The 23815-nt window shown below is 47.8% G+C and overlaps 2 protein-coding genes across 5 annotated transcripts in view; both read left to right on the forward strand.

Moving 5' to 3' along the window:
* pygo2 (pygopus homolog 2 (Drosophila)) overlaps positions 1–2053 on the forward strand; it is a 7965-nt gene extending 5912 nt beyond the window's left edge. Inside the window, exon 5 of the mRNA XM_024298235.2 lies at positions 5–2053. Within this exon, the coding sequence (XP_024154003.1) occupies positions 5–915 (911 nt within the window). The 3' untranslated portion in view covers positions 916–2053. The remainder of the gene's footprint in view (positions 1–4) is intronic.
* Positions 2054–2510: 457 nt separating this feature from the next.
* On the forward strand, positions 2511–21104 carry cgnb (cingulin b). 4 transcript variants are annotated; one of them, XM_024298480.2, is made up of 21 exons: positions 2511–2679; positions 6494–7596; positions 7674–7780; positions 8100–8163; positions 10637–10722; positions 11736–11868; positions 11931–12143; positions 14122–14249; positions 14372–14398; positions 15285–15384; positions 15523–15723; positions 15801–15875; positions 16103–16348; positions 16423–16593; positions 17563–17724; positions 17806–17895; positions 17962–18045; positions 18157–18275; positions 18977–19085; positions 20230–20393; positions 20470–21104. In XM_024298480.2, exons 2-21 carry the CDS (start codon positions 6511–6513, stop codon positions 20585–20587), a joined length of 3483 nt encoding a protein of 1160 aa, XP_024154248.1. In that variant the 5' UTR covers positions 2511–2679; positions 6494–6510; the 3' UTR covers positions 20588–21104. The 4 variants fall into 4 exon arrangements, with proteins under 4 accessions (XP_024154248.1, XP_024154250.1, XP_024154249.1 ...); XM_024298481.2 differs by lacking the exon at positions 2511–2679 and adding an exon at positions 2725–3186; XM_036214157.1 differs by lacking the exon at positions 2511–2679 and adding an exon at positions 3513–3654.
* The last annotated feature ends 2711 nt before the right edge of the window (positions 21105–23815 follow it).

Consider the following 23815-nt stretch of genomic DNA (forward strand, 5'->3'; position numbering starts at 1 on the left):
CCCCCCCAGGGACCGTTCCCCCCCTCCCAGGACGGCCCCTATCCGGGTCCCAGTCCTCCTGGACCGGTCGGGGAGGAGGGGAAGAACTTTGCCGGGCCTCCGGGTCCTTCGCCGCAGCAGCAGCTGAACCTGAACCCTAATGGCCCCCCAACCAACAACAACACCCCCGGTCCTCCCAACGCCAGCCAGCAGCAGCCGGGGGGGGGATTTCCCGGTCACCCTGACGTGCAGCAGCCCGGCAGCAACACGCCGGGTCAGCCCACGTCGGCGCCGCCACAATCCAACCCCAACTCCTCGCCAACCGGTCCCCTGAACGGGTCGGGCCAACCCCAACACCCCCAGTCCAATCAGCTGCAGCACCCCAGCAGCGCCAACACCCCCAACTCCAACAGCTCGAGTCAGCAGCAGCAGTCCACTCCGCCCAACTCGGCGCCGGGCCCGGCGTCCTACAGCCAGCAGAACAGCACCGCCGGTGCCGGCGGGCCTCAGTCCAACGCCGCCCCCAACTCTGCACAGAACAGCCTGACCAACAACAACGGGGGCCACACTCCGGGGGGCAACCCCAACCCCCCCCCCCACTCCACCTCCACCCCCAACACCCAGTCCCCACTGCCCCCAGGCCCCGCCCCCTCCAGCGGCCTCGGCCCCGGAAAGCTGGGCGGTCCCGGTATGGTGTTCCCGTGCGGCCACTGCGTGGCAGAAGTCCACGACGACCAGGACGCCATCCTCTGTGAGGCGTCGTGCCAGCGCTGGTTCCACCGCGACTGCACAGGCCTGACTGAACCGGCGTACGGGCTGCTGACCCGAGAAAGCGCCGCTGTGTGGGCGTGCGACTACTGCATCAAGACCAAGGACATCCAGGCGGTGTTTGTGCGGCAAGGCCTCGGCCAGCTGGTGGCCGCCAACGAGAGCTAGAGGAGCGAGGCGCACCGGACCGGATCGAGTCCACCACCCGAGTGCCATGTCTGCTACCTATCCAGCTTTGGCTCCGCCCCCTCCAGCGACACGCTCGTACGCAGCACTTTGAGCGACTCTTGGCGAGCGAATCCCCTCCCAAAAACCTCCGGAGTCAAACGATGATGAATGTTACTGAGACGGTCCTTCACACGTCCACCGCCAACCAGCACGGCACTGACACCAACGCACTACCTCAACCGATCCGACCGGCACGGCGGGTCCAGCACTGACCGCCGCCGCCGCCACACGCTCGAGTCCCGCCTAAAAACCCGTGGATGAACTTTCACAGATGAATTTACATGAGGCAAACAAAGACAAAAAACAATCAACAAACTCAACCATCTGCCCCCCAACAAGCTCCGCCCACCTGCAGATTCAAACGGAGTGTTGCACTTCACCGGCTGACGGTTTGTTTCCAGTGCTGAGGAATCCAAAGGGTTTGAATCCCACGTCTCGTCCTCAAAGAACTTGTAAATACTCGGACTAAACTTCAGTCCGGAACTTCCATCCGTTGTGAACAAATCTGTCGAGTCGACCAACGAACGAAGCGATGAGTTGAACTTTTGTCGTGGTTGGTTCTGTACATTTCTGCTTTTTCTACGTCGGAGTGGCTCCTTTCCTTTCACCTGCAGTACACATGAAATGTGAACTCTGTGCTTTTGGGTGGTGTTGGCATAGCAACTAGTGACTTGTCATATCAGATGTGTATAGTCCTCTGAAAATACAAAAAAAACAACAAAAAAAAACAGCAAAGGGTTGCATGAGGAGATGCAGTAACTGATCCGTTTATTTTCTGGTTTCTGTTGTGCAGGAGACTTTAAAGTAGACCAAAAAAATCAAACTGCTTTTATAAAGTGTTCATAATGATTATTCTTCCCCTTTTGTTCCTTTTTAATCTCTATCAAATGTCCGAGTTGCCTTTTTCTTTTCCTGTTTTGTACTGGTGTTTGTGCTTTTGCTCTGGCGCCCTCTGGTGGAACCGGCGGGCGTTACCACAAAGGAAAGGTACCGAACTCTTAAAAAAAGAGTTTTATGTGTTTGTCCACGGTTTCTCTTTTGTTTTTGGAAATTGTATTAAAATGAGGTTTTGAAAGCGGTTGTGGAGTTTCTTTCTGCTGCTTAGCAGCTCAGATAGTCCTGAAGGAGTCTGTAATGGAAGCAGAACATGTGGCCGGCGTTGATGTTCTAATATTTATCAGTGATGAACTTTTAAAACTGATTTTAAATCATCTGAGACTTATTTTAAGGTTTAGTCTTATTTTCTAAAAGCATTTCTGCCTATTTGGTGGTAATTATGTGACATTGTCTGATGGACACATTTCCTTCTTTAAACTTTTACTTCTATAAGATGATAAATATTTGAAAACGTATTTTTGAGCTTTTATTGCCAAAAATGAAAGATAACCCTTCTGGGTGTTTATTCTGGTCGTTTCCAGCTAACTAGTTAACATCTAAAGGCCTTAACTCGGATGACGTGGTTGGAGCGCGCGCCGCTCAGCAGCCCGGAGCCATGAAAAAGCCTCTGCAGGCCCCGCCCCCTCGTCCGGGGCCTGTCCAATCAGACGTCCGCTGAGGAGGGACGCTCTGCTGGCAACAGGTTCCACTGGTGACCGGTTAGTTAGTTGGTTTCCCGAGAAACCGCGTCTGCCGGACCCTGGGAGCGGACCGCGTGCTCGAACCCCTGACCGACAGGACATCCGGGAACTTGGATCACCTCTGCAGGTGCGGCTCTCTACCTGAGCGCGAGCTCCGCAGCTTTCTGCGTGTTATTGTGGTGAGAACGGGAGCAGAGTGACAAACGCAGCTCGACCTGTTTGATTGGACAGACCGTCACCTGCTGGCGGCTCCACAGGAACACCTGAACTTCTTTTTCCCGGGAAAAGTACCGCAAACGTCTTTCTGAGCCCGTCTCCACGCGCCTTTCACGCGCGCGCGCACTCCGTTTGGGCTAATCGGATCAGCAGCGCTGCGTAAAGAGGATCCGCGGCTGATCAGAGCTGCAGGTGCGACGCCGCCGCGCGCGCGCGAGCTGCGTAAACAATCCGCGGTTTCGACGCGCATCGATACCGGCTGACCGGATAGGTGGGTGTGACGCAATTCAGCGGGAGCAGACAGGTGCTCCGGGGTCTGCCGCCGCCTCCAGCATCTCCAGCTGGTCCGGCCCGGTTCCGCTGAAACCCGGCTGGTTCTGCGCGTCCGAGGAGCGTCTGACCCGCACAACAGTTTCTGGTAAACGTCCTTTTATCAGGATTTATCAGTGTTGCTATTTACGGCGGGAAAATTCAGCTGTAACGATCTGAAACTGCTCTTTAGTATAATAGTTTACTACAGTGATGTGAAGTTTCTGGGTCCCGGAGTCCCTCCGGGCTTCAGTCGTTCATTAAAGTTCATTAAAATCAACCGGAAATACAATTAATATCATTTTTATTGTTATAACACGTTTTTTTCCTTTTGTTATTGAAACAAAATGAATGTAACTTCTCCCTAAAATCCTATATATGAATGTAGACTTCCGCCCAGAACGGTCCGCCTCGAGTCGTCCTGCCGGTGCCGTTGGGCACGCGGACACGGCGCTCAGGAAGCTGCTGGGGCAGATCTGCCACATTCCTGCTCCCTTCACAAAGCTCTTCCTTGTGAGGAGAACAGGTGCTGTGGCTCAGCAGGTGCTGCCCCCTCCCTCACCAAAGCCGAATCCAGGTGAGTTCTGCTCACCTGTGATGTTCTGTGGGGATTCGAACAGCAGCGTCTTCATCCTGGTGTTCCCGCGCCTTCAGAGAGCAGGTTCTAGTGTTTTCATGGTTCCTGAGCTTTTCGGACAGGTGATCAGGTTTTTGGAGTGAACCTGGTCTAATCGTGGATTGTTGTCACTAAAGAGCTCCGCCGCTGCTGAACAACAACTGGTCCTTTGTTCACGTTTGTATTTACACAACCCTCATGTTTACATCATGGAGTTCTGGGATCAGGATCTCACCCGTCCGCTTCAGAAAGTCTCTCTTGTTTCAGGCTGTAACCTTCTGTTACGTTTCCTTCATCGTCCAGATGAGACGGATTTCACCTTCTAATCTACAAACTCAGACCACGAGTGGGGGGGGGTTTGGGGGGCCTGGAATCCCGAGAATGTTTTCAGAAAAGACAAAGTCTGACTTTGATCCTCTAATCTGACTCTGCTACTGGTTCAGGTTCAGGTGCTGTTACTCTGTAACCACAGTCCTGATAGAGAAGGTCCTGACAGCCGCAGGAACGGCGTCTCGACAGCTCGCTGGACAACGTTTCCTGCGATGGCTGCGACTGAGGCTGCCTTAGATGTTTGTTGGTTCAGGCAGCTTCAGACGCACCAGGAAGGTGTGTGTGCACGGCCTGCTGTGGGTGTGTGCGTGTGATCTGTCGTAGTAATCTGCATGTCATTTGTTGTACTAGTGTGCATGTGATCTGCTGTAATTGTGTGTGGATGCATCCTGTCATAGTTATGTGCATACTCTCTGCATGTGATCTGTCGTAGTAATGTGCTTGTGGTTTGTTGTAGTAATGTGCATGTGATCTGTCATAGTTATGTTAACTTGAGCTGTCATAGTAATGTGCTTTAAACCTCCGTAGTAGTGTGAACGTGATCTTTTGTAGTGGTGTGCATTAATCTGTCGTAGTAATGTTCATGTGATATGTCAGTTTTGTGCATTTGATCTGTCGTAGTAATGTGCACATATGGCGTCGTTGTGTGCACGTAATCTGTCATAGTAATGTGTATTTGATCAGTCATAGTTGTGTGTGAGAAACTGTGGATGTAATCTGTCGTAGGTTTTTTATGTGTGCATGTGATCTGTCGTAGTTGTGTGAACATGAGCTGTCTTAGGTGTGTGTATGTTAGCTGTCGTAGGTGTGTGCATGTGAGCTGTCGTAGGTGTGTGCATGTGAGCTGTCGTAGTTTGAGTGTATGTGAGCTGTGGTAGGTGTGTGTATGTGAGCTGTTGTAGGTGTGTGAATGTGATCTGTCGTAGGTGTGTGCATGTGAGCTGTCGTATGTGTGTGTGTATGTAATCTGTCGTAGGTTTTTCATCCAAACACTCTGTCGTAGGTGTGTGAATGTGATCTGTCGTAGGTGTGTGCATGTGAGCTGTCGTAGGTGTGTGCACGCGCTCTGTGGAATGAGCTTGGACTGGTGTGTCTGCTCAGAGTAAACACAGGAGAGCTGCTAACTGCCCCTGGTGTTTAATGCTCCAAAGAGCCAGGACAATAACCGGATTATTTGACCCTCTGACTCTCATTCTGGAGCACGTTAGCTGGACATGCTTTTGGTTATAGTCCTAATTAAAGCTGGTGAGGTTTTCTGTCTTTAATTTAACGACAAATCCTTCATAAGAAGACAGAAGAATGTTCTTTCCTCTGAGGATTTTCCTTTGGTTCTTTATTGTCCTTCAAACGAATCCTTTATTCATACAATGTTAATAACTGAACCGGGTCTGCATCTTTTTACGTGTTGGAACGTTTTTAACATGAACTGAAGCGGCTGAAAATCAATATTACACTTTAGCCTTACACTGTTTCCAGGGCAACACAATTTCAAGATATATAAATAATGACAAAATAAACTTTCAAAGCAGAAGAAACATAGGAGTTCATGTCAAAATCATCAGACAGCAGCGTAGGAAAACACAGATCTTCAGATGGTTTTTGGGTCTGTTTCTCTGGAACTGCAGAAAACTCTAGAAATGACCTTTAGCTTCACCTCCACCTCCACCAGCCCACAGATGGTCAGAGCTTTTGTGTTCCAGGATTTTAGATAAATGTTTTTAGTTTTTAAAAGTGTCTTTAGGCTTTTAAAGGTTTAGAGAAACCTGAGAGTCCCTTCACCTGCTTGTGGTTATCAGAACCGCCGTCTACCAGGAAGTGTTCGTGCTTCCTGTGCAGCTTGATGGAAATGTTCTCTGACACCTGAACATCCTGGTCTTCAACCAGCAGCTCTGCTGCCCTCCAGGCTGCAGACGTCCTCATCGATATATTGTATATCTCATATTGTTGTTAGATCTGGTCGTCAGAAAAGTCCTTAGCAACAGTTGCTGGCGTCGCTAGCTCTTGTTGTTTCACAGGCAAAAGATGATGCTTAGTAGTACATAAACATGAACAAATATTCAATAAACTTGTTCAATAGACAGAAAATGGACCAAGATAAAGACAGTAGACGCAAAAACATATTTTTGGCACAAATGGAACCCCGTACGACCCAGCCTGAGCCAGACTCCGCCTTCAGCGGCCCCAAGGTAAACTGATGCTGCAGACTGAAGTGAACGGCTAGATGAGTAAATACTGGTATCATCGGCGTACAGCTGTAACGGAGAAGCCCCAATAGCTTTGGCCAGATCATTTATGGATATAGAGAACCGGGTCGAGCCCAAGATGGAGCCTTGAGGCTCAGAAAGGGTTTCTGACTTATTTGTTGTGAACATCTTTGAGGATGCTGGGAAAGCGTTTACTGCAGCTTCTCGACGGAGTTTTCAGAAAGTCCGTTTTCTGCTTCACCTTTTTCTCTTCTGCCGTTTCCCAGAGAATCCGGGCGGAGCCATGAGCACGCTGTCCCCCGACAGGAAGCCGCATGTGGACTATGGCGTCCAGATCCGCTTCATCAAAGACCTCCACGACACAGGTGGGGGCTTCCCTGACAAATCTAAGGGGAGCGGCGGTGCGACCCCGCCCTCCAACAAGTACGGCGTGGCCGTGCGGGTTCAGGGCATCTCGGGTCAGCCCTACGTGGTCCTTAAAGATGGAGATAAAGGAGACTCGTATGGCGTGCAGCTAACCACCCCCACCCCCGAGGGGTACCACACCCTTCCCAAACGAAAGGACCCGGCAGAAGCCCCCAAACGGTTCGGCCCGGCGGAGAACGCGCCGCGCTCCCCGGCTCCACCCACCGAGGAGGAAGACGGGGAGATGTTCGGGAGTCCTCTGAGGCGACCTCCGGGGGATGGGCAAGCAGGAACACAAGGGGAGGAGGAACGAGGAGGTGGGAGGAGCAGAGACGGGGAGCGCCCCAAATCTGAGCAGCCCAAACCAGCGTTCAACAGAACCGAGCAAAGACCGGACCGGACCGCTCCAGAGGAATACAACGAAGCAGGACTGAAACCGGTCCGCTCCAGCACTCTCGGGCCCAGAAAGTTCACCCCCAGTGCCCCCAGCCTCACCAGCTCTTTGGGGCGGTACCGGGACAACAAGCTGCCTCCCCCCTCCCCGGAGCTCCTCCCAGAACCTCCTGGAGAACCTGCCGCCATCGACACCAAGTCTCTGGCTCCCATCAACAAACTCATCAGCAAGTTCAACAGCGGGACGCCGGGGGGCGACGCCACGCCGACCCGCGGCCGCACCGGAGCCCGGCAGAGGCTGGACTTCGACCAGCGCACCCGGTCCAGAAGCCTCGATGCAAGAAAGAACTCTGAACCGGAAGTTCTGCTGCCTCCATCTTCCTCTGTGGACCCGGACGAAGAGGCTCCGCCCCCATCCTTCACTCCTCTGAGGTCATCAGCTCCGGCTAAAGGAAGCTCAGGAATTGGACCGTCAGCCACGACCAAGGTGACGGCGCCTGTGGGCCTGAGGGCGGGGCTCAGTCCGCCAGAGAAGTCCACCGTCAAGGAGACGGTTTCTGCCACAAAACCTGTAGGTACCAGCATCCGGTTCTGAGCAGAACCTCAGAGGATAAACGGGTCAGCTGGCGGTTGGTTTTTGTCTTTAAGGTCATTCCTTCAAAGAGTTTCCTCCAGAACGCAGACGCTGCAGACGCAGGCGCAGACGCAGACAAGGATCCGCTCAAACGGGCCGTCTACGGCATCCGGAAGGACGGGTGAGAGATCCCTCCCTCTCATGCTCCTCCCACTCATGCTTCTCCCTTTGATGCTCCTCCCACTCATGGTTCTCCCTCTGATGCTCCTCCCACTCATGGTTCTCCCTCTCATGCTCCTCCCTCTGATGCTCCTCCCTCTGATGCTCCTCCTCCCTCTGATGCTCCTACCTGTTCCTCTCCTCCCTCTCATGCTCCTCCCTCTCATGCTCCTCCCTCTCATGCTCCTCCCTCTGATGCTCCTCCTCCCTCTGATGCTCCTCCCTCTGATGCTCCTCCCTCTCATGCTCCTCCCACTCATGCTCCTCCCTCTCCTCCTCAGCGACAGCGATGTATCCCTGAAGAGAAAGGTGGACGTCGTGTGTGATCCCGCCGACAGTCTGAAGGTTTGGTCTCTTGTTTCTTCTCTGTGTTTCGTTGATCATGAAAATGTTCTGGAGCTCAAACTGGATTCAGTGAAGTGTGTTCAGACTGGAAGGTGTTTCAGTACCGTTAGTTTTGGTCTGAAGACCATCAACCTCAGAGGATGCTGCTTTTAAAATGATGGTAAATGTAGTTTTTATCACTTTTTCCTTTTTTATTTCTGCTAACAAAAAAAAAACAAAGTATCAACTGATCAGAAAACGTTTCTTCTCCAGGTTTAAATAAAGATATTCTCTTTCAGGGATTTTCCTCAGTTTTTGGTTGATTTCCGGTTTTCCTGCATGACGGATCGTCGATGAAATCGTCTGTCTGAAACGCCGTCATGGCGGCCGTCGCCACAGCGGTGTAGGGATTTCTGTTTGATCAGAGAGGATTCTGGGATTGTGGATCCACATTCACTACGATAATATCAGGTGTATAAGGAGGGAAGAATGAATCCAGAACATCAGAAACATCAGAAACCTTATAGGATTTGGCTTCAAATTTCTGACTCTATACAGTTTATAACTTTCTATAATAAGAACATTTTATTTATTGAATAAGTAAAAAATAAAATCAACCAGAAACAGTTTTTGTGCTTTAATAACACAAAAAGATCCAAATCTTCTTCAGGATTCCTGCGTTTGTCGTTCTGTTCCATCCCAGACTTTTACTAAGATCATCTTCATCCGTTCATTGTTTGGATCCTGTATTGGATCTAGACCAGCGTTTTGTCCGTGGCGTGCTCTGCTGGTTCCTGCTGCGTGGACAGACGGCGGTCGGGCGGCGCTCCTTCCTCGGCGTATGAGGTGTCAGGTTCTTTTACTCCGTTTCCCATGATGCTCTCTGGTTTAACAGAACAGGTGTTCTACAGGATTGTTCCGCCTCGCTCTCCTTTTCTCTGCTGTGTTTCTCCGTGAGGCTCCGCCCTCTTTGTGTTGTTGTTGTGCGTTGGTGTCCATGGCTGCTGCTTCCGTCTCTTGGCAACGGAGCACCTGCACAGGAGAGCTGTCGGGGGGGCATCAATAATGGAGTTCTGGTGGAACCGGGCCAGCAGAGCCGGATGATTCTGCAGGTTCTGTGAGAGTTTCTGACGTTCATTAGAAATATTCTTCATGAGGAGGAACCTCACGACCTGAGAAACCTCGATTTGATGGTCAGAAGTGTCAAATCCATGAAAACAGGTGATGAACTGCAGGTTCACCTGAATACTTTCATCTGCAAAACCCGGAGAAGATCGTCCTGCTGAATGATGGGACGAAACATTGAATTCTTTTGTTTAACATCAAATTAAAATCAGTCAGCAGAAAAACTGAAAATGAGTAATTTTCCAAACTGGAGACAGACGGTTTCAGGTCCAGTTTCTGACGGTAGAACTGGTTCTGGTTCTCCAGGTGTGTTTGGCCAATGAGGAGCTTCAGAGACCATTTTGATTGGTCCTTCGTGTTAGCCCCGCCCCAACGCACCACAACGGCGCCAAAAGTTTTTAAACTGAAATGTATAGATTCCAAAACATAGAAAAAAATTTCAAAGAGAAAAAAAAGTAAAAAAAAAAAAAAAAAAGTTTTGAAATTGAAATTTTTAGTTTTGAAACCTAAAAAACAGAACATTTGAAGCTGAAATGAATGTAGTTTATTATAGAAAAGCAAAAAGTTTTGGACATTTTACTTTGTTTTTTTTGCCAAACAACAATATTTTTTTTCAATTAGTTAAATTTGGGTTCCAAATAATATCGGCCCCAGTTTATCTCTATACATACCGGTCAGTCGGGAGGCGTGGAGGACGGCGGTCTGGAGGTCTGGAGATTCACACGCGTCTCAAATGTTTTTATTTTAAGAAAAACCTCCAAATGTGGAAGTTTTTTTTTTTTTTTTTTGAGCCATAATTCAAAATATTGAGCAATTCTCAGTTGACAATTCAATTTGCAATTCAGGCTTTTAATGTGAAAATACATTTTGCAATTTAGAATTCAGTATTCAAATATATAGAATAGTTAGTTCCAGTTATAAGACGACTGGATGATCATTAAAGCCTCATTGCCTCTAAATCTCTGATTTCGGTGAACCACAGACAAACCCCAGAAGTCTCTCCGGGTTCCTGCTCCTCCGATGGTTCCTCTCCGTTCTGTTAATCATCTCTTTGCTCAGCAACAATCCGAGCGCTCCGTGTAAACCGGCCTGCAGGCAGAATCCGTCTGAGATTCGGAGCAGATTTCCTGTGAGGATCAGGAGCATCCGCACGCCCGGCCGTGTCTGCGCTGCGGCGTGCGGCGTGGGAGGATAATGGCGATTTCACGGGCGCTTCCAGCGGAGCCGTGTGGGCGAGGAGGAGCTGCTGCAGGAAGTGCAGATGTGGAGAAATCCTCTCCTGCTTTCATGTGTCAGCAGCGGTTTGGTTTGTGGAGTTCTGCCGCTCTCCGGCTGCTGTTCATCTCCTCCTTCCATCCGTGTTTTCCAGAGCGGATCGGACGGATTCATCCCAGCGCCGACTCTGGAGGAGCAGCTGAAGTTCTGCAAGAAGGAGCTGCAGCAGACGCAGAATGAGTACGGCCTCCTCTCTCTCTGAAGGTTCACTTCAATGAAGCTCCACCAGAACCACCACCTGGACCGGAATCATCAGAACATCAGCTTCCACTCTTCCACCACCTGAACACCATTAGAGTCGTACAGCGGAGCTCAGGTGGTGGAAGTATCATGATGAGTGGATGAAATGATCATGAACTCAAATGTTTCAGAACCGGGCTGAGAGTCAACCTTCACTCTGGTTCTGTTCTTCTTCTGGAGCTTGAAACCCAAAAAAAGGTACCTCTGAACCAAACGGTCTGCTCAGAACCAGAAACAACCACACCAGAACAGAACCGGCTTCACGGCGGACAACAGGATCAGAGATCCAGAGTCCATAAAAGTGAAGACCATATTTCCCAGAGTACGAGTCAGAAGAGCAAAAATCGTCTAATCAAGAAGAAGAAAGTCATTTATGAATCGCACTTTTGGGAGAAAAGTTTAACGATTCAGAACAAATCCACCAAGTCAAGCAAACGCTTAAGGACAATAACAAATATATCAGCGTATTTATGTCTAAAAACACAAAGAAGTGTCTCCTGAGTACAAGTCTCACTCCTGGATAAACTGTAGAGAAAACTTATACTCCTGAAAACACAGTAACCGGTTCTGAGACATCTGCAGGTCCGATTGGTTCAGACACAGTTTTAGTTGGTTTTCCAGGATTTAAGGAACAAACCCAGAAATGAATCAAATATATTTACGATTTGGTCATTTTAACCCTTTAACAGCAGAGCTCCAGAGTTTATGTTCTTTGATATACTGTCATTTCTTAATAGTTAACAGGATCGTTCCAGTCGATTCTACTAGAAACGATCCTGTTAACGGTTCAAAAGTTCAAGATTTAGCGTTACGCGTCACCGACGACGCCTCAGGTGTTAAAGGGTTAAAGCCGTTCCGGTTTGGACGCTCAGACGTTTAGTGAACCCGTCTCACTGCGGCTCGTTTGTTCATGAAGGTTCTGCTGCTGCATTATTCATGTCGTGTCTGCGCAGACTGTCTGCAGAGCATCAGGCCAGAGAGGCAGCCGAGTCGCGGCTGCTCCTGCAGGAGGACCAGCTGGCTCAGCTTCAGGAGGAGCTGAGGAGACTCTCTGAGATCTCCCCTCAGACGGGCTCCATGCAGACGGTACGAACGCCGCCTCAGCCGCAGCGCCGCGCCGCCGTTCCTCATCTTCTGCTCCTCCACAGGACGTGGTGGTCCTGCAGGCGAAGCTCGCCGAGGTCACCGTGCTGCAGCAGCGCCAGGAGGAGGTGCTGCGCCAGCGGGAGCGGGAGCTGACGGCCCTGAAGGGAGCGCTGAAGGAGGAGGTGGAGTGCCACGACAAGGAGATGGAGAGTCTGAGGGAGCAGTACAGCCAGGACATGGAGGCGCTGAGGAGAACCATGGAGCAGTTCTCACAGGTGAGTCACACCTGGAGGTGCAGGTTAACGCCCACATGCCAGGTTTCAAACCACCGCGGTGAACCAGATTTGACCTTTTACTTCTTTCCTCAAATTGAGAAAGTCTCAACGAAAATGGAGATGAAACGTCTGACAGTGAAGACGAACCCAGAACCATCCGGACTGAGCGGAACCAGAACCTGATTAGTGACAGAACTAGAGGGAGTTTGTTTGAAGTCAGTTCTGAGACCTTCCTCTCATAAATACTTTAAATTTCTCCATCCTTTGACTGTATATGAGAACTGGAGTGAGTGACTCCGCCCCCCTGGTGTTCCAAACAGGAAGTACCAACAAAATCCCATAAACTTCTACAGAGAAATAAAAGCTGTTTTAAAATACATTTTAGTTTTAAATACATAAGTAATAAACTGACCAATCAGATGCCTCAATACAAGTGGGTGGAGTCTGCTGGCCCCCACATCCAACAATGACCAATCACAGCTCACTGACCAAGTCTGGTTCCAACATGGCGACATCCGTATGGTGAAAAACTGGCGACTTGATTTGGTTGGAGGGAACCATTTTCTATGGATGACATCACACTCACTCAGTCCAGTTCTTGTATGCAGTCGATGTTTTTTTCCTGGACGTGGATTTGTTTCCACTCAAAACGGTTTTGTTTACCGTGTTTACTCTCCAGATGTTCTGTAAATGACAAAGATTTCCACAGGTTTTTCTTCACGATTGAACTTTTTCTGCTGTACGTTTGACAGCAGCAGACAGAAGCTCCGCCCTTTAACCGATTCTGATTCCTGTTCTTCCTCTGTTGTCGTGTTTAACCCTTTAACGCCTGAGGCGTCGTCAGTGACGCGTAAACACTAAATCTTTAACACAAGTAGATTGTGAAGGATGTGTGGATGTAGATGATATAGATGTAGATGATATAGATGTAGATGATGTAGATGATGTAGATGTAGATGATATAGATGTAGATGATATAGATGTAGATGATATAGATGTAGATGATGTAGATGTAGATGTAGATGATATAGATGTAGATGATATAGATGTAGATGATGTAGATGTAGATGATGTAGATGTAGATGATGTAGATGTAGATGATATAGATCATAATCTACTGTAATTATCATTTTAACGGTTGAAGTGACGATAAATCAAAGAACATAAAACTCTGGAGCTTTGGTGTTAAAGGGTTAAATAATCTGGCCAGTTTCCGATCAATGCTGCAGAAGCGGATCATCATCCTGCAGTTTGATCCCCGTGTGAATAATGAACGCCATGAAACCTCCTGGAGACACTCCAGTAAGTTAGAGCAGTCAGGAAATTAGGAGACAGGAAAACACATCCAAAGAATGTTCTCTTGATCTCTTGGATCTCTTCTGGATCTTCTGGATCCTCTGAATGTTCTCTGGATCTTTTGGATCTCTTCTGGATCTTTTGGATCTCTTCAGGATCATCTGGATATATCCTTTGGATCTCTTCTGGATCCTCTGAATGTTCTCTGGATCTTTTGGATCTCTTCTGGATCCTCTGGATCTCTTCAGGATCATGTGGATCTTCTGGATCTCCTCCTTCACAGTTTCCTCCTGTCATTCAGATTCTGTCTGCAGTCTGGAGAGAATCTCATCGTTTTTGATCACAAAGGAAAAGTTTCTGAGTGGAGTTTCTGTCTCCAGGATCTATTTTTGGGATTCTGCAGGATGTGCGGCTGAGCAGGAACATATACAGAGAATATATCATCACAAGCAGAGATGCTGCTGTGGGATGCATTTTATATGAATGTTTCCCTCCTGTTCTTCAGGAAGATTGTGGATGTTGTTTTCAAATCAGATTCTGATCCCACGGATCAAGGATTAGATTAAAATCAGATTTTCTCCTTTAACATTATCAGGAAACGATAGAATCTGAGGTTTGAATCCGTGGTTTCATCCCGGTTTCTCTCATCCATACATCTCTGAGAATCTCCTCTGGATCTCAGTCCCAGGAGCAGATCGAGGAGGAGCGCGAGAGGGTGAACGCCTCGGTGTCCATGCTGGAGGAAGAGCTGGAGAGCAGCAAAGACCAGGGCGAGCGCTGGAGGGCGGAGCTACAGGCCGTCACAGAGGAGTGAGTTTCCGAGTTTCAGGAGGAGCAGAAACGTTCCGGATGTTACATCCATGCAGCAGAGCAGCCCTCAGCATCACCAACTCCAATAGTTCATTTACTCAAACCTCGTTCTCATTTGGCAGGAAGAGGATTCCTCGCGGGCGCCATCCGTGAGGAAAACACTCGTTTGTTTGTTTGATCCCAGCAGATTATTTAGGATCAATCAGATTTAATCTGTAAATTCTCCTGAATGTTTCTAACCTTTTCTGACAGACGTCTGATGAGAATCAAACACAAGAAAATACAAATTCTTTCATGATTTTTGTCTTTTTTAACCTTAATTTAACCACCATCTTTTTTTTCTACTGAATTTATCGTGTTAACGGTTGAAACGTCACATTATGTTTAAAGATTTAGTGTTGAAGCCGATCCCGCTTTCTTTCTGCTCGTGAATGGATGGTCAGACGTTTAGTGAAACCGTCTCATTTGGGGATCCTCTGGATCCTCTGGATCTATTCTGGATCCTCTGGATCTATTCTGGATCCGCTGGATCTTTTCTGGATGTTTTAGGGATCATCTGGATCATTTGAGTATCCTGTAGATCTCTTCTGTATGTCTTCTGGATCCTCTAGGTCCAAATGGTTTTTTCAAATGAAATCTACAGTAAAATACAAATTCTTTCATGATTTTTTTCTTTTTTAACAATAATTTAACAACTTTCTTGTTTAAGCATTAAATTCAGTTCAAATCAGATTTCTGGGTTTTAAACATTTGATCAAGAAAAACCTTTAAATTCAGTTAGAATTTAGTTTGACAAACTAACTATAAAGACCTTTAGATCCTCAGATTCATTCTGTTTCTGTCAAACTGATTCTCTCAAAGTTTCTGACTTTTTTTTCGATACTTGATCCTCAGAAAGGTTTTTTTTAAGATCAAGTTTCTGAAGGAAGAAAAAAGTGAAAAACTTTCAGTGTTTTCCTTCAACGACAGACATAGAAAGTAGTTTTTAATGACTCTACATTATATAATCCTCCTGTTTCTGCTTTCCTTCCACAGACTCAAAAAGTCTCATTTGGAGCAGAAGAAAGTGGAGGAAGAACTGAAAGATCTGCAGGAATCTCAGCCTTCAACAGATGAGAGCCGGGCGCTGAAAGACGTACTGCAGATTCTTCAGAATTCATGTTTTAGTTTGCTCTGTTTCCTCTCGACGTTCATCCAAACCCTCGTTTGTTCTGACGAGGTCGCACACCTCTGCAGACGCTTCACATTCACTCCTCTGAATGCTTAAACCCAGGAGCTCCGGCGTTGCCATGACGACCTGAAGCAAACTCGCGCCCATCTGGACCGACAAAAGGCCGAGCTGGAGCAGAGACACGAGGCACTCGACGGTCTGAAGAAGGCGAGCGGAGAGAAGGAGGCGGAGCTGCAGGCCGAGATCCGCCGTCTGAAGGAGCAGTCGGAGAAGGACAAGGAGGAGCTTCAGAGGGTGAAGGAGGTGAGGGAAGAAACGGCTCTGCTCCCGATCCGAAGAGGAGAAATGATCCTGAACACGGCGCTGGTTCTGCTCTGCAGGCGTCTCTGGACCACAGCGCCGCCCTGGAGCTCCAGGAGACCAACCTCCGGCTCAAAGAGCGGCTGGCCCGCATGGTACTGCACGCCGCTGCACGCCGCACAAACGTCCGCCCACGCCACGCTGCTTTAGGCCAGACAACAAAAAGTAGAAAATAATCCTCCTGAAACGAATCGTTTGTTCCCAAAAACACATCAGAACAGGGCGGGTTGTGAAGCCTCATGAAGTTTAGAAGACAGTTAAACGATGAAAACCATCTTTTCTCTGAATGACTCCTCCTTCTCCTCGCCTGGATCTTCTGCAGTCCAAACTCCCTCGGAGCTCGGAGCCCAGCGAGGAGCTGGAGGCCCTGGAGGACGAGAACCGCGCGCTCAAGTCTCAGCTGGAGGACGCCAAGCGAGGCGCCAGCCGGCTGACCAAGGAGCGGGACGAGCTGGGCCGCCGGCTGGAGGAGCGGGAGCTGGAGCGGGAGGCGCTGAGGAAGGGGAAGGTGGACCTGGAGGAGCAGAAGAGGCAGCTGGACCGAGCCCTGGAGAAGATCACCAAGGAGGTGCGAGGAGCAACGAGGAGGTCTGTGGGTGCACGCAGCAGGAGAGTGACCGCCTCCAACCGTCTCCTCCGCAGATGGAGATGATGATGTCGGACTCCCGGCAGTCGGTCAGCGCCCTGCAGACGCAGCTGGACGACTTCCGGGAACGCTCCAGGAAGGAGCTCCTGGAAGCTCAGCGGAGCGGGAAGGACCGGCAGGCGGAGCTGCAGAGGGTCCAGGCCGGCCTGAAGGGCCAGCAGGAGGAGGTGAAGGTTTAGGACACCGTCGGCTAAACGGCGTTTATCAGTTATCGGTCTAAAAAGTAACACAAAATACAGGAGATTGTTGTTAAAATAAAAGAATGAAAGTTTCATCCTAGAAAGAATTTGAAACCTGTGAAACATAAACTTCCTGTTTGTAAATATATTTTACATTAAAATGTTGAAACTGAAACACAAAAAGTAGAAAATCTTTATCAGAATGTAACAGAAAAACTATGAAGACACACCGATAAGTTAGAGTGGTCAGGAAGTTATAAAAAACATTCAAATGATGTCCTCTGGATCCTCTGGATATCCTCTGGATCCTCTAGAAATCCTCTGGATCCTCTAGAAATCTTCTGGATCCTCTAGAAATCTTCTGGATCCTCTAGAAATCCTCTGGATCCTCTGGAAATCCTCTGGATCTTCTAGAAATCCTCTGGATCTTCTAGAAATCCTCTGGATCTCTCCTGGGGCCTCTGGAAATCCTCTGGATCTTCTAGAAATCCTCTGGATCTCTCCTGGATCCTCTGGATATCCTCTGGATCCTTCAGGATCCTATGGATCTCTCCTGGATTCTCTGGATGTCCTCTAGATGGATCCTCTGGATGCCTTTTGGATCCTGTGGATCCTTTAGATCTCTTCTGGATCCTCTGGATCTCTCCTGGATCCTCTGGATCCTTTCTTTCTTTATTTTTGTTTCCTTTCATGAAGCATCAGGAGCATCAAAACACAAAATCAAAGACAGAATACGATACAGTCCTACAACTTCAAGAATGGAAGGGAGCAGATGGAAGAACAATGTTCTTATTTCCTTCAGGATCCCCTGGATCTCTTCAGGATCCTCTGGATCTCATGGATTCTCTAGATATACTCTGACCTGTAGAGGATGTCCTCTAAATGGATCCTCTGGATTTCATAGAACATTTCCTGTTTTTGATCCACTAAACCCCAAACTCTGACTCCGCCCCTCAGGTTTCTCGTCTGAAGAAGGAGCTGCTGACCTGCAGCGAGGACCGAGACAGCGCCCAGCTGGAGAGAGATCTGCTCAGCAACCGGCTGAAGCATCTGGAGAGCGAGCTGGAGTCCGAGAGGAGCTCCCAGTCCGACCGAACCCGGGAGATCCGAGGTCTGGAGGTGAGGTTCTGAGCGCGGAGACGGGTCGGAGCTCTGCTGCGGTTCCGAGAGGACGGTTCTGTCAATGTCTCTGTGTTTCAGGATAAGATCAAAACTCTGGAGATCGAGCTGGACGAGGAGCGGACCAGCGTGGAGCTCCTGAACGACCGGATCAGCCGCAGCCGAGAGCAGGTATTTGATGCACATGCAGACGTCTGACCGCAGTGATGTCACTTCCTGTTCCTCTGCCCCGCCCAGGTCGACCAGCTCCGCTCGGAACTCATGCAGGAGCGATCCGCCAGGCATGACCTGGAAATGGACAAGAGCGTCCTGGAGCGGCAGGTAAGGCCGGACTCTCCCATGGAGGCGCGTCGTCACGGCGGACGGCGCGTCCCCGCGGTGGAGGGGCGGACGCCGCGTCGTTAACGCCTCCACCTGCTCCTCCCTCTGCAGGTGAAGGAGCTGAAGTCCCGCGTGGCGGACATGGAGGGGCAGACACGCCCCTCGGCTGGAGTCTCGCTGCTGGAGTCCAAACTGCAGGAGATGGAGGACCGCCTGCGCAGCGAGGAAAGGTTCGAACCCGGAGTCGCTGATGTCCATCACAAAACCATCAAATAAAGTCGATAAAACGATTTCAGAAAAACTGATTCAGTTTTCAGTCAGTTTTCCTATTTTGAATCATTCGATGTTTACATGCTTAATACGTCAAATGAACTTTCCTACTTTGATTCTAACTGGATAGAGTAACTAGGATGGAGTTAAAGTCGGATGTTCAGTAGATGATCTCTTTCTGAGGTTTGACTTTATCAGGTTTTGTTATCATTTGTTCATAATGAGCTCAAAGTTCTTCTTTTCTGGACTTTACCTTTTCTATATTTTTCCTGAGTCCCTGAAGCCGCTTGCTTCCTGTTGCTGCTTCCTCAAACCATGATAGCTCCACCTCCGTTCTGGAAGGTTCTGTAGGTCGTTCGTTTGACCTCATGGCTCCAAAGATCCGCTGTCGATTTGGTTCTGCTCAAAAGCTGAAATATGAAACGTCTTTCATATTTGTCTTATTAAAATGTTTTATTCCGTTTCTTTAATCAAACTTGTATTTGTTGCTGTAGATCTCAGGTTACACGCCCACTATCTCGTTTCTTAAATAAAAAGTCACATTTATTTGTTTTTACGTAAATATTCAAAGAAAAACTGAAATCTGAAAAGTCTCTTTAAATTTGATTCAAATCTTTCCGTCTCGTCTTGACCTGAAGTTTTCTCCACGTTTGTCCTGCAGAGAAAAGGCGACGATCCAGGCGTCTCTGAGACGGACTGAGAGAAAACTGAAGGAGGTGACGACCACGCTGGACCAGGAGAGGAGCCAGCACACGGAGCAGCGGGATCAGGTGAGCGCCGCAGTCCCACGTCAAAGTCCGTCGAAGCTGCTTTAGAGACGAACACGGAGCGGAAGAGAGAGGAACCAGAGGAAACACCAACCACTGGATAGAAATACTTCCAATAGAATGTTACACAGCCCAGTGATGAGTGTGTTTACGGATCACTCTCATTACACACTCTAGTTAGCTGGTGTGGTACTAGAAAAGACTCACTTTACAACAAAATGAGAATCTACAAGTTTGATAAACTTCATAGAATCTAAATCACTCCTGGAACAAACATTTTTGGTTCTGAATAACTATGAATTCCAGTATAGCTGAATCAGCCTGGACTGTTGTCACTACTGGAGCTGCAGGTCATGAGGTCAGACTTCTGAAACGGTTTGACCAATCAGAAAATCCCACTGCAATACCTGCATTCAACCTGTAGGGGGCACACAGGCGGTTTTGACTATATTTATAAGAATTAAACAAGTTCATTTAAATTTGTCAAAAATGTGTCGATGACAACAGAACTTTTAAAATCCCATTTCTAGATGTCACCAGAGAAACGGTTGATTTTGGGTTCGGTTACCCTTTAGCATCATTTGCCCACCTGCCAGGTGAGCAGAGAGGAAAGGATGTTGAACAGGTGCAGCCCAGCAGCAGCAGGACGCAACACGAAACTCTGATGACCCAGCATTCCAGCAGCATTTAAAGGCATCATTTACACTCAATCTGGAGACCAGAAGAGACTCGTTATTTGTGTGAATAGTTAGTTTCAAGCTGTTGTGGTTTTAAGTTATACATGTGTAGATTGTATTTTGTACTTTTTTATTTTTTGTTCAAAATATATTGTATGAGTTACAAATGAAGAATTCCAGCCGCACAAATCGGTGCGAGTCTGCAAAGAGAAGTTCAATCAGATCCAAACCTACTAAAACAAAAGTCTGGGGTCTCTAAAGTTTGACTGTTGGAGCTGAAGGTTCTGCAGAACTCGTATTCAGTGGATCCATCCTAACCGTCGGATGTGACTTTACATCGTCTGTTTCTCACCCTGAACCCTAAACGCATCATCAGCCCTGATCTCTCCTCCTCTGATCCAGTAAACTCCTCCCACAAACCCTCCCCCTGTAGTAGCCCCGCCCTCTAACCCCTTTGTCCCGCCCCCCAGCTGTCCCTGCGTGTTAAGGGTCTGAAGCGGCAGGTGGATGAGAGCGAGAGCGAGGTGGAGCGCCTGGAGGGAGTCCGCCGTAAAATCCTGAGGGAGCTGGAGGAGCAGCAGGAGCTGCAGGAGGCGCTGCAGGCCAAAGTCACGTCGCTGGAGAACGAGCAGAAGTAACTCCTCAGGAGAACCGAGCCGGAGAACCGAGCCGCTTCACCTGAAGTCTAACACGCTCCTCTGCTCCCGCAGGAGGAAGTCGCAGCACTCGTACCGGCCCGCCCTGACCTCCACCTTCAGCTCGGAGGAGGAGGACGCTCCCTACGACGCCTCCATCTCCTCCATCCTCGCCGAGAGCAGCAGCTGCTAGAGGAGATCTTCTACTGATCTGTTTTCAAAAGGTCTACGTTGTGTTTTCAGTTGAACTCTGCAGCCATGAGAGCTCCATGTCGTCTGCTGGAGTCCTCAGAGCTCTTTTTGTACCTGAAGGAATTTTTTATTTAAAATCTTTAGAAGTTTCACTTTTGGGCCGAAATCTGAGCCGGTTTGTTTCATCAAAGACGATCAGAGACGTGGCAGGAGAACTCCTGAAACTCTTTTGTGTTCTGAAGCTGTTTGCACGTCTTCATGGAAACGGATTCTTCTGTTTGTGTCTGTTCTGCTGTTTTAAATGTCTTAGACTTTCCTTGAGTCGACTCCGGAGCGCGTCTGTGTGAGCGCCGGCGGCTGGAACGGACGTTCTCCAGGATCCGGCCTCCTGTTTTCATGATTTTAAGGATTAGCTTTAAGTTTGATCAGACTGTCGTGATGCTGTGAAGACGTTTGGATGAAAAGTTTGTGAACTCGTTCAGAAAGATTTGGTTATAATAAAAAAAAACTGTAAACAGTTTCCTGGTTTTCTTTCATCGACATCATGAGACTTTGAGACTTTCACCTGTTTGAAGCATCAAAACATTAAAAGATGAGATTCAGCTCAAAGTTACTTTAAAACGAGACTGAAAAACACCAAATAATGCTGAATTTAAGGATTACTGCAGAAATGTGGTTGTCTGTCGTCTCTGTAGCACAGTAGTGATCATGTCTGTGGACAGGTAGAGGCTGCACACCTGTACTTCATCCTGAACGCAGAAAAACCTGATGAAAATGGTGTTTCAAACGTGTTCGGTGAAGGACAAAGAAAATGAAGATTGTTCAGAACGTTTTTATGTTTTGTTTCTTTTATTTTGAAATGCGCTCCTGTCATTTCCTGTTTGTATGGTTCATGTGTGTCAATGAATCAACCAGTTTATTTAGACTCATCACACCTGAACCCAACAAACAGGAAATTACAAGTACGTATTTCAAAATAAAAGACAAACTATATAAAAAAACGATTGTACTTGTGATGTTGAAAATACTCTGGGCGGGGCAACAAGCTCCCAGCAGAATATGGATCAGAACCGTATGGATCTGGATCAGAACCGTATGGAATCTGGGTCAGAACCGTACAGAATCTGGATCAGAATCGTACAGAATCTGGGTCAGAACCATACAGAATATGGATCAGAACCGTATGGAATCTGGGTCAAAACCGTACGGAATCTGGATCAGAATCGTACAGAATATGGATCAGAACCGTATAGATCTGGGTCAGAACTGTATGGAATCTGGGTCAGAACCGTACAAATTCTGGGTCAGAACCGTATGGAATCTGGATCAGAACCGTACAAAGTCTGGGTCAGAACCGTAAGGAATCTGGATCAGAACCATACAGAATATGGATCAGAACCGTATGGATCTGGATCAGAACCGTACGGAATCTGGGTCAGAACCGTACAGAATCTGGGTCAGAACCGTACAGAATCTGGATCAGAATCGTACAGAATCTGGGTCAGAACCGTACGGAATCTGGATCAGAACCATACAGAATATGGATCAGAACCGTATGGAATCTGGGTCAGAACCATACAAATTCTGGGTCAGAACCGTACGGAATCTGGATCAAAACCATACAGAATATGGATCAGAACCGTATGGATCTGGATCAGAACTGTTTGGAATTTGGGTCAGAACTGTACAAATTCTGGGTCAGAACCGTATGGAATCTGGATCAGAACCGTACGGAATCTGGATCAGAACCATACAGAATATGGATCAGGACCGTACAGAATCTGGGTCAGAACCGTACAGAATCTGGGTCAGAACCATACGGCTGGACAGAAACGGTGTTGATCTCTCATGTCAGTTTGAGGATGTGTGGGGCTGTAACCTAGTGGGAGAGAGTGTAAACAGCTCTCAGCAGTGGGGAGGGGAAAAGGGGCGGACTTGCTCCTCGTCAACGGTCCCGCCCACAATCAGAGGTGAGTTTCTGATGAAGAAACGGTCCTAAAAACGACCGATTTTCCAGTTTGGTCTAAAATAATCCTCACTAACGACGTCTGAGCAGCTCTCACGTCAGAAGATGATTTAATCAGAGAGTTTCAGGAAACAAACAAACAAAACTGGAGTTCATCCAATCAAACACGTCTTTGATTGAGATCCCTCAAACCGTCCCTCCAGCGCCGGTACTGCTCGGCCCGTTTTAACCCTGAGGATAAATACATATTTGGGAGCTCAGTTTTCTGCTGGACTGAAGGAAATGTGTAATAAAACTTTATGTGCAGTTTCATAACGTCTCATTTCTGTGGTTCTGTTTGTGTCTGAACGCTTCCTGTGACGTTTCTGCAGAACTTCCTCAGGAATTCTAAACTTCCATCCTGTGAAAAATGTAGTTTCTTCAGAAAGACTCGCTGACATCCTCACCGTCAAACTGGAAACTCTGATGCTTTTCTCTGTCGGCAGTAAAAATTCTCCATTTGTTTTTTGAAGCGTCTCTTTTGTTCTTTGATTTATTGTAACTTTTCAACCGTTAACATGAACATCCAGTAGATTCTGAAGGAGAAAAGCGGCTCTGAGTGAGCTATCTTTGTCAGCTACATGCTAGCACTTTCTGCTAACTTAGGCTATTTTTCAGTTTTTTACACTAATTTCATATTAAACTAATATTTTAGCTGTCTATCAGCAATTTCAGCTTTAGGCTTCAGTGTTTTCAGCTATCAGTTGCATTGTTTTCAGCTATTAGCTTTAGCGTTTTCAGCTATCAGCTTCAGTGTTTTAAGCTATCAACTTTAGCATTTTCAGCTATAAACTTCAGCATTTTCAGCTATCAGTTGCATTGTTTTCAGCTATCAGCTTTAGCATTTTCAGCTATAAACTGCAGCATTTTCAGCTATCAGTTGCATTGTTTTCAGCTATTAGCTTTAGCGTTTTCAGCTATCACCACTAGCGTTTTCAGCTATCAGCTTCAGTGTTTTAAGCTATCAACTTCAGCTATTTGAGCCATCAGTTTCTGTGATTTCAGCTATCACCACTAGCGTTTTCAGCTATCAGCATCAGCGATTTGAGCTATCAATTTCTGCGTTTTCAGCCATTTGCTTCAGGTTTTTCGCTGTCTGCTTCAGCGTTTTGAGCTATCAGCTTTAGCGTTTTCAGCTATCACCACTAGCGTTTTCAGCTATCAGCATCAGTGTTTTAAGCTATCAACTTCAGCATTTTCAGCTATCAGCATCAGCGATTTGAG

Source organism: Oryzias melastigma, linkage group LG11 (assembly GCF_002922805.2).
Source record: "Oryzias melastigma strain HK-1 linkage group LG11, ASM292280v2, whole genome shotgun sequence".
NCBI lineage: Eukaryota > Metazoa > Chordata > Actinopteri > Beloniformes > Adrianichthyidae > Oryzias > Oryzias melastigma.